The 12657-nt window shown below is 52.7% G+C and overlaps 3 protein-coding genes across 3 annotated transcripts; 2 read left to right on the top strand and 1 right to left on the bottom strand.

The window, feature by feature from the left end:
- Positions 1–1941: 1941 nt before the first annotated feature.
- Positions 1942–5427, bottom strand: AA0111_g12529 (hypothetical protein; the record flags this gene model as incomplete). The annotated part of the gene is made up of 3 exons (XM_028646519.1): positions 1942–2152; positions 2209–4533; positions 4583–5427. 3 exons carry the CDS (start codon positions 5425–5427, stop codon positions 1942–1944), a joined length of 3381 nt encoding a protein of 1126 aa, XP_028499869.1.
- A 3250-nt stretch (positions 5428–8677) lies between these two features.
- On the top strand, positions 8678–10700 carry AA0111_g12528 (hypothetical protein; the record flags this gene model as incomplete). The annotated part of the gene is made up of 3 exons (XM_028646518.1): positions 8678–8904; positions 8955–9559; positions 9628–10700. The coding sequence occupies 3 exons, from the start codon at positions 8678–8680 to the stop codon at positions 10698–10700; spliced, it is 1905 nt and encodes a 634-aa protein (XP_028499870.1).
- Positions 10701–10956: 256 nt separating this feature from the next.
- On the top strand, positions 10957–11544 carry AA0111_g12527 (hypothetical protein; the record flags this gene model as incomplete). The annotated part of the gene is made up of 2 exons (XM_028646517.1): positions 10957–11058; positions 11116–11544. 2 exons carry the CDS (start codon positions 10957–10959, stop codon positions 11542–11544), a joined length of 531 nt encoding a protein of 176 aa, XP_028499871.1.
- Positions 11545–12657: the final 1113 nt, after the last annotated feature.

Below are 12657 nucleotides of genomic sequence, written 5' to 3'. Positions count from 1 at the left end.
GTCAATTTACCGCCGCCGTCGCCGTTCTGTATCAAATTCGTTTTTGCGGTGTGGAAAAGGCACTAGCATGTCTGGAGACGGCATTGCCAGCCGGTCAGATATCCGGTGAGAATATGACAGATTTTAGTTTGCGCAGATGGAATGTAGAAACGCGTAAGGTAACGCATACGGCAGGTGGTTTGGCTTTGGTTCCAAGGTCTTGATTTTCGTTTCTTATTTTGTGATGCGCGCGAGGCGGCGCGCCTTCATGCAGAGGGTTAGCACGCGGATGCGTAGTACAGACACACAATATCCACTCACTCACACCTTTTGAATATGTGGTTGATGCAGTGAAGAGGATGCGGATTGACGCGCATTGCATTGCAGGTAGGTTGGGCATTGACTGAAGATCGTGGTTGACCACTAGTATGCAGGTGTGATGTTGCGCATATGGATGCTTTAGAGTCCGTTTGAAGTAGCAAAACTAATGATGGAGAAGGGACCAGATGATCCTGTTCAACGCGCACGTAATGGCAACTATCATAACCCTCGAAGATACCTGACCTTGCTTTTTTGCCTCTGAAGGTACATACCGGTCGGGCGAACCAGCGATCTCATGTGTCTCGGGAAGATCCAGCTGCATAATCGACAGTAAGGATTCATTCAAGATAGAGTTTACGATCTGTTCGAAACCATTCCGCGGTGTTGGAATCACTCTGATCGGTGAGGGATAATCACTATGGTGAAAATTACAAAACAATTACTGCTGTTGTTCAATGTGAAGCTGTTCGCCTCCGCGGGTGGAAAATCGGCGAACAACAGCCGCACGAGCGAAACGGCTGAGGCGCTGCACCCGTGCGGACCAATCTTTTCACTCCAGGGCTGTTACCAAGACGGGTCGAGGCGTGCGACGCCACAGTATCAGACCGAGAAAGGGCCGCTAGTCATCACACGAAACAAGGTCATCTTGCATGTGTATACGCATCCTGCGAAAAAAGCAAACGTCGAGATCCGTTGGATCAGAGCCACGGAAGGCGCTGCCGCGGACCTTTACATCGAGTCGACTGTTGCGCGAACGGTGTGTTCGAGGGTCCCGCAGCGAAAAGCAATACATATGGATAATGGGAATGCGATGTTGATCCAATACAATGTGTTTTCTGCGACCCGCGACAGGGTTGTGTATGAGTGGCTTGGACCTAGAACCTCAAGATTTCCTACCAGCGAAAGCTAGCGAAAATCGAAGGAGGTCAACTCGATTCCGACTCCACACCACCCTCCACAACGTTGCATAGTCCCCTAGTCTGATCGGTGAACGATGAAGGGAATGGGAGGGGAACAGACGGAAAAAACCCAGGGTATACCCATAACAGTGGTCGGCGAGCATCATGGAGGAAGAAACAATATAGGCGCAGTTGAGAAAACCTGTCCCCGCGATCCAAGCCTTGGATGTAACCAGGAATATGTTAATTCAGAGATACGCGAGAAGAGATCCGAGACCAGAAGGAAAGAGAGGAGGAAATAATGATTCCGAAATGCTTAGTTTCAGCGCTAGCCGCCCAATGATGATGATAAGTTAAAACTTCCGTTTCGTTGCGTGTGCGTTTGCCGCGTGCATTTGATAATGCAACTCTGTCTTCTACAATAGCTGTCCTGATCGATGGTGTGGGAATAAGAGGCAAGAAGGAAACCAAAAAGCAAATATAAATGTCCAGAAAGAAACTGACATGCAGCAGCGCAGGGGTCTACTCATGCAAGTCATCATGCACGTTCAGATCGGAATCGGGCCGGATCTGCCAGAGACAGTGGCGCATATCGGATGGCGATGGAGATCGGATGGCGGCCGCTGTGCAGGAGATACATCGTGGATACATCGTCGGATGAGAGCGCAGCATAGACGTCAGCATGGGCGTCGGCATGCAAATGCGCGCGGCCGATATTAAGTATGTCGTCATGTTGATTGTTTTATTCGAGACCCTGTTGCCTCTGGACGTTCTTGAGAATCTCAAGATCCATGCGCAGAATGGGCGAGTTTTGCGCCACGTCGCTGATGACGGCGATGGTACGTTTGAAAAGGGCGGCGAGGTTGGCCTTCGTGAGCCAGGTGTCGCTTGGTAGGAGTGGGTATAATTTGGATTTGTACACCGAGGCTAGGACGAGCATGTTGCCAAATTGTCTACGTTGAGTGTTAGCGGGCGGTGCCAAGCTTGAATTTAGGTGGTAAAGACTTACGCGTGGAGTGTACCGAAAATGTTAGTCACGATAAGCCTCTTCTTGCGCGTAGGCTGGAAGTACTGGTATTGGCTACCAGGCTCTTCGCCTACACGATCAAACGCGATGGTACTTCGGATAGCGGCGTTGATACATTGGCAAGCGATCTTGATGATCTTGTGCTGGTCTTCGCTCAAGTCCACCATTTGTACGTTCCTGTTTGACGCCGCATTTCCATAAGGTGATGGCGAGTTGTTCTGTGTTGCGCCGGTTGTTCCTGGAGGTGGGGGCGGGAACTCCAGCGTATGACTCGCGAGCTTGAGGTAGGGTCGCAACATCATGTACAGACCACCATAGTATTTGGCGCGTACACGAGCAATGTTGAGATCTGTCGAGGGGTATTCGTCGTCCGACCATGCCAATTCCGGTGTGAGCAGCTTCCTCCAGCCCTCAAGAATCTCTTTGTGAGTAAGCGCGTGGTGAGCAACTTCCTTGAAGCTCGTAGGGTCAAAACTCATGCGACCACTGGGACCGTACAGAGCATTATGCGCAACGTTGAGGACAACTCGTAGGAAAGTCTGCGTGGAGTATAGTTTCATCATCAAATCTTGTCTTGGGCCTGCACGTACTTCGACATCTTGTTGCACAAAGTTGCTGTCCTGGTCCTGAGACCAGTTTTCGTTGACGCCTTCAGGGTACATGATCTCGCTTTGATGCGCAGAGATGCCGGAGGGCGGAAGCGTACTCATCTCTGCTAGGATATCGGATTCCAGCTGCAGAGCTGTCCAGTAGACACACATGACGAGATTGAGTCTGTAGCGCTCCTTGGAACTCCAGGTATGTCTCCTGTCGCTGTTCACACGGAGTAGTTTAGTGTAGTCGGCTTTGATGAGGACCAGGGCAATCCGGCAAGCATTATTAATCCAGCTCCAACTTTCCAGTACTCGTGCATACTGACTGAGGAATAGCGCAGCCAGCAGCATAGCCTGCGCATGCGCAACAGTGTTACCGCCCTGTTGGTTTCCAAGAATATCGGTGGCGTAGGCATAGTAAGCCATACCAGGTAGCAGGTCAATGTTCTTCGGGCGGTTCTCATCGGAAGTCTCGCTGTTGACACTGTTGAAACTACCGTTAGGATGAGGAGAATTCCGAATGTAGCCCCATTCGCTGTGGACGTAAGGGTGTCGGTCATTCTGTGGCGCAGGCAAAGGGTCTTTATGCGAGCATACTTTGCCCAGAGCAAGAACGAGCAGTACAATCGCGTTGCGCAATGATCGTTCAATCTCACCCCGACCTGAAGGGAGTCCCTCAAGATTACTCTCCGACCGCTTTCGCTTCACTCCGTGAACAGGGGCAGGCGAGTGGGCGTTCATAGGCTTCGCATCAGGACTGTATTGATCACTGAAGTCATTGAACATACGTCTTAGTCTGTTCTCGTTCATGAAAGGATGGAAAATGTGCATAGTCTCCATGTACGACCGGAGTAGGTCGAACATGACATGGCGTCGAAAGTCGGGCCGGCCGTCTGCGCCAAGCCCGTTCTCCTGCCGCGGCTTGGGCGGGAAGTATTCTCGAGGGGTGCTACCCGGTGTTGTCGTTCCAGCCGGGACCTCGGAAAATGGATATCCCCATAGGCCTTCTTTGCCGGGTGCTGGTGAAGGCGCTTCTGAGTCGTTACTGCTCTCTGGGCTTCCAGGGCCTTGAGCTCCGTCGTTCAAGTCTTGGCCCTCGCCGACACCCCAGACGCGCAGCAGTCCGCGGTCTTGCTCAAGCTGCATCGGGTAGTCTGAAACTTCACGGCCGTTGTCTATTAGCCTTCTCAGGTACGGGATACCTGTATAGAAGATACTCATCTGCTGCCACTCGTCCAGCAATTTGTGCGCCGGCGTGGTGTGATCGCCCTGCAAGCCCGTTTGCTCTTTGGGGCTAGTCTCAGTAGCATGGCTGCGATCGGTCCTCACACTCTCAGCAGGAGTTGCCGGCTGTTGAGGAGGGGGCGCATACTGAGACTCTTGCTTGATAGAAGCCGATGCTTGCGCACCCAAAGGCGACATCCTGTTCGAGTGGGGAGCAATAGGTGACTCCATTTTCAGGTTGCTGTTGACTCGACCCATATGTCCTCTTCCCTGTATGGGAGTAGGCCATCTGGATGTGCCATGCTCTCTTGGGGGTGCGGAGAAAGAGGCTTCAGGCGAAGCGTGGTTCGACATCATCTCGTGGTTCCGTGATGGTGGAAGCCTACTCTCAACAGTCGATTTCCAGCCGTTGAACTGGTCCACAAACTGCGCCAGAACGTCGGAGATGCTGTTCACACTTTCTTGAAGTTGCATCATGCTTCTGTCTTGCCTACGGTGGGGGTCAGCGATGAACCAAAGGGAGGGATCGGGTAACGCACTTGGGTGGCGGGACATCCTTGTACTGGCAGTCGAAGTTGTTCTCCCGGCAGAACTGGCACGGTCGAGCTTCATCACATTTCTGCTTTCGCGAACGACAGTGGTTACAGGCCTGGGTGGCGCGCACCTGCTTTCGTCGTATCTGCTGTGCGGTGCCATAGTCGTTCATGTACGGGGTCTGCGCGTAGGGTGTGACAGGAGGAGCGTATTGCTGGGCTGGTGGTGGTGGCGGCTGTGCATGATATGGCGCTCCGTTAGGGTGTGCTCCAGGACTGATGGCGTGGTTGTATCCATTGGGTATGCTGCCATTGGGGCGATGCTCGTGGTTGATTGCCCACGGCTGGTGGTGGCCGCCATGCTCCATGGGAGTCTGACTTTGAGACTTCACGTCGACACTGATACTGACACTGGTGGACCGGGAACTCTGTGGCTCTGCTGGCGCAGTGGTCGTCTGAGGTGTGAGTGGGGGACGGTAGCTGGAAATTCGGTCCTGGGGGATCGTCACAGGAGATGCTCCAGTAACGCCATTGGGATGCTGACGAGGTGAGGGTATGTTCCGTGGGTCCGCAAGGGCACGAATATCAGATGGCGGAAGGGACGGTGAAGGAAGCGGTCCGGGATAGCCTGGGACGTGAGGAGGATACTGGTTAGATGGAACCGGTAAGCCGTGAGCACCGTAGGGCGGAGACGCCTGGACTAAAGTGGAATGAGACGGAGGTCGAGTGGGTTGGGTATGAGGCGGTGGAGGAGGGTGTGGAAATCCGTGGCCGTTATACTGCGGATGATCAAGATTGCCGGAGCCCAAACGAGCTCTCTTAGACTGGCCGGGCGCGTCAGGATCAGCCATCCTTAGATATGCCAGACGGAATCCGCTCAGGCCATGCGGCTATGTATGACAGACGACCACTGGGCAAAACGGATGGTCCCAGGACCACCAAACGGCAAAAGCCAGGAAGGTCGCGGGGGGTGGGCAGGCAGGTGGTGGAGAGGCGGCCTCGGCAGTTGCAGGGTCAGGAAAAGACCAATTCGCTGGAGTCAGCGAATAGCAGGTCAAAGATGATTTGCAGATGACAGCCCAACCCGCGTCATCGCCTGGAAGAGGGGAAGAGTTTGGAAAGCGTCGCAGGGCAAGTGCTCGGAGGCCAGAGTGGGATGCAGGACGGGAGCTTTCCTATGCCGCGTGCGCGAAGAAAGGACCTAGCCTTGGGCAAGACTCTCTTACCATGGAGCCGGAGACAACTATCCGAAGCAGGTAAGGCCCAGATGAATGAGTCGCGGACGGTCTATGCTGTCGACGTTTGCTGGCTTGGTCGGCGAAAAGTGGCGCTATTAAGACCGGGCCGTGCGAACGAAGGGGCCAGGGCGCAATTACAGAGGCGCGAAACTAAATCAGTCGCAAAAAGGAACAGCTCAAAGCGAGACACGACGGGGGGGCGGGAGACGGCACAGCACTGGGTCAGGCACGCGGGTGGTGGTGGAGGGTAGTAGGTGATTAGTAGTGGTGGTGAGGGTTATGGCTATGGTGTGCGATGGGCTATGTCGGGAGGGGAGAACCTGATACCGATGCTTGGAGAGAGATGGACGAGGATTGCAGAAGCGGCGTATTAGCGTAAAGCGAAGGATGTGCAGCACACAGGTCGCTTGTGCCATTAACCCAGTCTGCAAGACAAGGGTTTCGGCGGGGCCACCAGACGCGCTGTGTGGCCATCGACAAGGACGACATGGCACCGTTGTATCAAACAGCGCGAGCTGCCAGAGCCCGTCATGTGCCATAGGATGATGCCGTTGCAGACAGCAAACGTTGCTCCCGCCCGACGCGACCGCGCATCCATTGCTAACTATTTGGACGCCGTTTCCAACCGACGGCAACACGTCTGCATCTATCAGGAATGTTAGACCACTGCTGCAATTTGAGCGCTGGTCGTGTGTCAGTCACGGAGCTTGTTGTTTCGTGCGGCGATGCGCGGTCCTCCGCTATGCAACAGTCATCGTTGACAACCCGTGCATCTTGGAGCAGGCCCGCCATCAGCAGCTATAGTCGGATAATTTCTGCCCAATTGCTGGCCCTGAAAGATTCAGGAAGCTGATCCGAGCTCTGAGGCCGACTAGTCAAGATCCCTAGTCTGCCAGCCTCCACTTTGCAGCGGCACCGAGGTATTCGAGAAGGTTGATAGAAGTGATGCGCTGCTTGTGGCGTGCAGGCAATATCTTGCAACGCCTCGTCTTACGCCTGGTACTGTCTGCTTGCCTCGAGCACTCGGTCCCATCCTTTGTGCTGTGACGATTCATGCGCCGAGTCTTCGCGAACAGGACCTGTCACTCACAACTCTGCTGCCCAAAGATCAGCATTGCGTTTCCGAGCTGCAGATCCTGGCGAGACTCCTATAGGCAGTTTGGTGGCACATGGCGAAATAGTGTGTGTACTGCTGCCACTACCCTTTTGTCCGCCTCGTTTGCTAGGGAAATCGCGGCTGCTGCTCACTGGCAGATGCCGGAGAGGCGCCGGTCTTTAGCAAGTGACATTAATTTTACCATGTCCAAAGTCTGTCCTATAAACTAGCGCGGCCGCAACACGCGACCGCCATTATGGCGTCAGGAACATTTGCAAGCCCACATGGAGTAGAACCCCTCCATCGTGCACTTGGAGTAGATTGGTACTGTGCACGCCGCAGTGCCCTGGACACCCTTGCAAACGCGGCCATGCGCACATAACTCGGTCGTGGAGGGCCTGCCGCAAAGAAACGGTCAGCTGCCCGGCGACATCAATCCAAAACAGCAGCGTCTTTGATGCTAAGCTCTTCACAGAGATAGCTATCAAGCCAGTCAGTCAGATGACGAGCCGACTCTGCCCGGCCCTGTTCCTCACCGACGCTATGGCAAGTTGCGGTCTGCTTCAAACTAGATGACTGATGCGTGAGAGGACCTGTCCGATAGACGACTCCCCACAACCGAGATTGTCTAAGCAAAGCCGGTCTGCGAGCCTCGTGGGATTACCCTGGCTTTTCACATCCTGGCGGCTGTCGCTTTACCACGTGGAACGCATGAGGCGTCCAGTGAAAAAACGGGGAGTCCCTTGGACTACCTCTCCACGGAGCGATGGCGCAGTAACGAGTCAAACTCATGTCGAGAAGTTGCCGTTGAGTCGGTGTAGTCGCTTCATTCTGCGACACGGCATCTCAAGGCTTGCCATCGATCGGAGCAACAACATTTCTAGAAATTTCAAGCCCTAGACGGCAGGCGATGTAGCAACCGCTTGCCACATTTGGCATAAGAGCATGCAGAAGGGGCTGGAGAATCGGCAAAGCGGCGCGACACGGTGAACCGTGAGTCGCATCCATGGAACGCATTCGCCTTGTCGTCTAGTGATAGAAAGTGTTCGTGCTGACGCAGATGCATTCAACAATGACGAAAGGTATGATGTGACGTCGCAAGTGACGATATAGATGAACCTTCGTCTGGTCGCTGTCCACCAGGTGGTGTGCGCGGGTATTGCCTTGTAATTTTGCTCCTCGGAAACACGCCCTGCCGTGTCGTACCAAACGCAGAAATTTGCAACCAAGGGACACAGCTTCTAGGTCCCCATTACCAGGTGACACGGCCAGATCAGGTTCTTGTTTGTGTTTCGTAGATGCGTGTAAAGCGCAAGTGTCACACAACTGGTACATGTAAGGAAACAAGTAGGCAGGCGCGATTCCGCCAAGCCTATTTCGGATCATGACTGCTTACGCGCATCCTATCTCACACTGCAACTCCACACGAGGGTACGATTTAGTGAGTAGAGCCTATCAGCCTACAGCTTCATTTGTGTAACCCTATGCATCGTCAGGTCTTGCATACTGCACACATATACAGTACGCGAGATGCATCTGCTAGCGATCTTTCGTAACCGAGGTGCTGAGACGCCAGTGAGACAAGTTCAATCGCGCACATGTATACGTCACAATTCCATTCGCGCCTGGAGGGGCGAATGCACATCATCGACAGACACCTCCAGCATCTTCACCACAGTGCCTTCGATAGCGCAAGATCGCGTCGACCACAATCTCTTGTACCAGTAGATTCCCCCCCTAGTCTGAAGTTCCGCCGGGAAGAACATCATGATCGCCACCCTGATCTTTAGCGTCATCGCGAGCTTCGCCATCTATCAGATAACCTGGAGATATCGTAGTCTACAGCAAAATGTCGCGCTCGCAAAGAGCTCGGGATTACCTGTGATTGTAGCGCCATGGCACATGTTCAGTATCTTCTGGCTGTCAACTTTCAAGTTATGGACGCCATTGCTGCAGAGATTTGTGCCAGAACCACTAAGAGGCATGTGGATGGAGTAAGTATGTCCAACTTGATCATAGTTGAGATGTTAATTTGATCCTGCAGCATCCTGCATCCGGAATGGGGTTATATGAGCGGTCATGAGCCCTTCAAAAAGATGGGGATGGACGTGTTCATTGTGGCTTCTCCTACCAGAAATACTGTCTACGTGGCCGATGCGGAGGCCGTCAACCAGATTACCAGCCGCCGCAATGATTTTCCCAAGCCTCTTGAGATGTACGGGTCACTGGACATTTACGGAAAGAATCTTGTGTCTACTGAGGGGTCAGATTGGCGTGCACACCGTAAACTTGTGGCACCGAGCTTCGGTGACAAGAACAATCAACTCGTGTTCAATGAGACTATTCACCACGCAACGTCGATGCTCGATCTGTGGGCTGGGCCTGATGGTAAAGGAAACCTGACCGTGGCTGACCCTTCTGTCGCCGCAATGAACTTTGCTCTCTATGTTATTAGTGGTGCAGGTTTCGACGTACGCGTAGTGTGGCCGCACGAAGAGGGCAAGAAACCAAAGACTAAGAAGGGTGGAGAAGACTCGATCTTCGTAGGATCCGAAGCACCTCCAGGCCACACCATGAACTATAGGGAAGCTCTTAGCGAACTGCTCCACAACATCATGTGGACTCAGATTATGCCTATCAAGTGGCTTTGTAAGTCACCTCCCTGTCAGTTTCTGACTGCATTGAATTGAGAACGTTGTTCTAACGTGATCGGACAGCGCGATCACCAGTCAAAGTCCATCGTACAGTCGGAGAGGCTGTAGGCGAATGGGGAAAGTACATGAACGAGATTTACGAAAAGAAGAAGACCCAGGTTGAATCCGGCGATGATACAAAAGAAGGCATGGATCTCTTTGATGCTCTGATTCGAGGAAGCGGCATTACCAAGGAGGAGGGCTCGACGATTACGAAGAGCGATTTGCTGGGCAACGCTTTCGTAGTAATGCTGGCTGGTCACGAAACGACAGCCAACACACTACATTTCTCGATGATATTCCTCGCAATGAACTGGGCGTCCCAGAAGCGGCTACAGGAAGACATCGACAAGATATTTGCGGGTAAGCCGATGGACGAATGGAAATTTGAGGAGCATTTCCAACCCCTTTTCGGTGGTATGGCGGCAGCTGTCATGAACGAGACATTACGCATTCTACAACCCATCGTCAACATCCCAAAGTCTACTGCGCCGGGTCAACCCCGGCCATTAAATGTTGGAGGCCAACAATACATGATACCTGGAGATACACATATCTTCCTTAGTGCGGCTATCCACCGCAATCCTAAATACTGGCCAGCACCATCTGATGGATCGAATAAGAACGGGATCCCGGACGTAGACTGTTTCCGACCTGAACGCTGGCTCGTCGACACTAAGCCTGACAACGACTTTGTCGACATCAATTACGATGATGAAGATTTACGTGGACCATCAGGAGAAGACACTTCAGCTCAACTCTTCAAGCCCGTCAAAGGTTCATACATCCCCTTCAGCGATGGCTTTCGATCATGCATTGGCCGACGTTTCGCTCAAGTTGAGATTCTTGCCGTGCTGGCTGCGATCTTCTCGCAGTATAGCGTTGAGCTTGCAGTAGATGACTTCGCTAGTGACGAAGAAGTAGAGAAGATGCCAAAAGGAGGCAAGGAGAGGAGAGAGCTATACCGAAAGGCTGAGGATAGAGCCAATGACTTCCTCAAGAACAAAGTGGCGAGCATTGTCACGCTACAGTTGAGGGGCGTGTCTATACCCATCAGGTTGATGAAGAGAGGAGAGGAAAGGTTCGCCTTCGACTAGATGGACACTGTATATTATGCGTTGAGCCTTGCATGTACATAAGGGATGAATTGTATGGTTAGATGTGCCTGTAGTAGAAGCTACCCCGCATACGTCACTGCCTCGAAGCTACCCCACTGAGAGCCGCTACATCCGACATAAGTCCGTTACGATTATCAAGAAATTCTGTTTGTAAGGACAGTTCATACATATATCGAAGTCTTCGTCCTCAAATACGCAAAAGTAACCCGGTACCACCAATTCTGCATATATCACAATGTCACCTCCAATCTTCCCGCCCGAGGAACTACGACAAATCGTCCAGGAAGTAGCCACTCTACTCAAAGAGCGCAAAGAAACAGTCTCAGTAGCCGAAACAGTGAAGTCTCTCCATTCTTCAAAAGCCAAGCATCCTTACTGACGCGTACGCACAAAGGCAGCAGGCGGTCTAATTTCTGCAGCACTCCTTTCCTTTCCTGGTGCATCGAGCTATTACCGCGGAGGCCTTACCCTCTATACACTCGAATCACGCATCGCCTACTGCGGCTGGACCCAGGACACCATCAAGTCTTACAGCGGCCCAACCCCCACCATCGTCTCCGGCCTCGCCGAGCACACTCGGAAGACACTAGGCAGTACGTATACTGTCAGCGAGAGCGGAACGGCTGGACCGACGGGAGGCACAACCAAGAACAGGACGCCTGGTTATGTGGCGCTTGCTGTGGCACGGGAGACAGGCGAGACTGTGACGAAGGAAGTGGAAACGGGCAGTAGTGAGCGCGAAGGTAATATGGTGGCATTTGCCGTGGAAGGGTTGAAGTTGCTACGCGATGTTCTCCAAGGGGGTAGTGAAGGCAAATTGTGAATCATGCAACGAGCTCTTGCATCGATTGACCGCTAGAGGGAGTAAGTGATGCGAAATTCCAGAATACCGAGTATCTGGGTTTAAAGTGTTTCGTTGAGCTTACCTCAGTCTTAATAGGAAAGGAAGGAAGATATAATTCTTATTGGTCTCATCCAATACTCGATACCCGAACTTCCAGTCCAGATCGTGCACGCGTAGCCTTTTGACCATGTCTCCTTCCAGGAAGATCTTGCGATTTACCACTATTCCCGCCATGGACATCGTCCACTTCGCTTTTACCCAACAATGCACATCTTGTTAGATTAATGGGCGGGCGTTAGGAATATCGATATGATATGACGATCCTTCAAAGCACCCGGCAACTCGGTATCACGTCGACCACACCGCGTGTCGCCAGCTCCGAGCAAGGGATATCACCCGCTGCACATCAGGATTCGCTTACCCATAACTCATACTGCCATGTATACATCTTGTAATATTCTATTGGCGAGATAGCCGCCCAGATCCTGCCCAGTCCCTTATGCACGGGTGGGGCGTAAGTAGGATTTGCGGCGTGGTTGACTTCCCGGCCCACTTCGTAGACGTTGCCAAGTCCGTCTTCTCCTTGCATAGTAAGCGAAGAGCTCGTTATACCCGTGCCGCTACGATCCAGGCCGTAGGAAGAAGGAGAGTCTGTTACTTGCTTCTATGCAGGGTTGTAGAAGCAGATTGTGGAAGGTTGGCGTAGGATCAGACATGCGACCGGGGATCTGGGCGCCACGTGTGTGATGGTATGCAGTCCTATCTGGATGCAGGAGCTACAGGATTCAAGACGGAAAAGACGATTATGGGCAGATTTGGAAATCAGTCTGGTGCAGTAAACTGAATACTAGGATAGGCGAGCACGCGGCGTAAGGGTTGATGTGGCGCAGTTGTTCGGAAGGGTGACGTACCCGTGGACGTATCGAAGGGTTGAGAAAGATCAGGTGGTCTTCAGACTTCAGTTTGAGGCCTTTGCTAACGCTCATTCCAAACTGTATCAAAGGACTTACTCGACGCTGGCAGACATGTACGCGATTTTCCATTTTGGTGCAGACGTCAAGTCTGAGAACTTGTGCATTTCGAATTCACAAT

Source organism: Alternaria arborescens (genome assembly GCF_004154835.1).
Source record: "Alternaria arborescens strain FERA 675 chromosome Unknown contig_85, whole genome shotgun sequence".
Classification (NCBI taxonomy): Eukaryota; Fungi; Ascomycota; class Dothideomycetes; order Pleosporales; family Pleosporaceae; genus Alternaria; species Alternaria arborescens.
The sequence above is the reverse complement of the archived record's forward strand: the minus strand, read 5'-3'. Positions and strand labels throughout refer to the sequence as shown.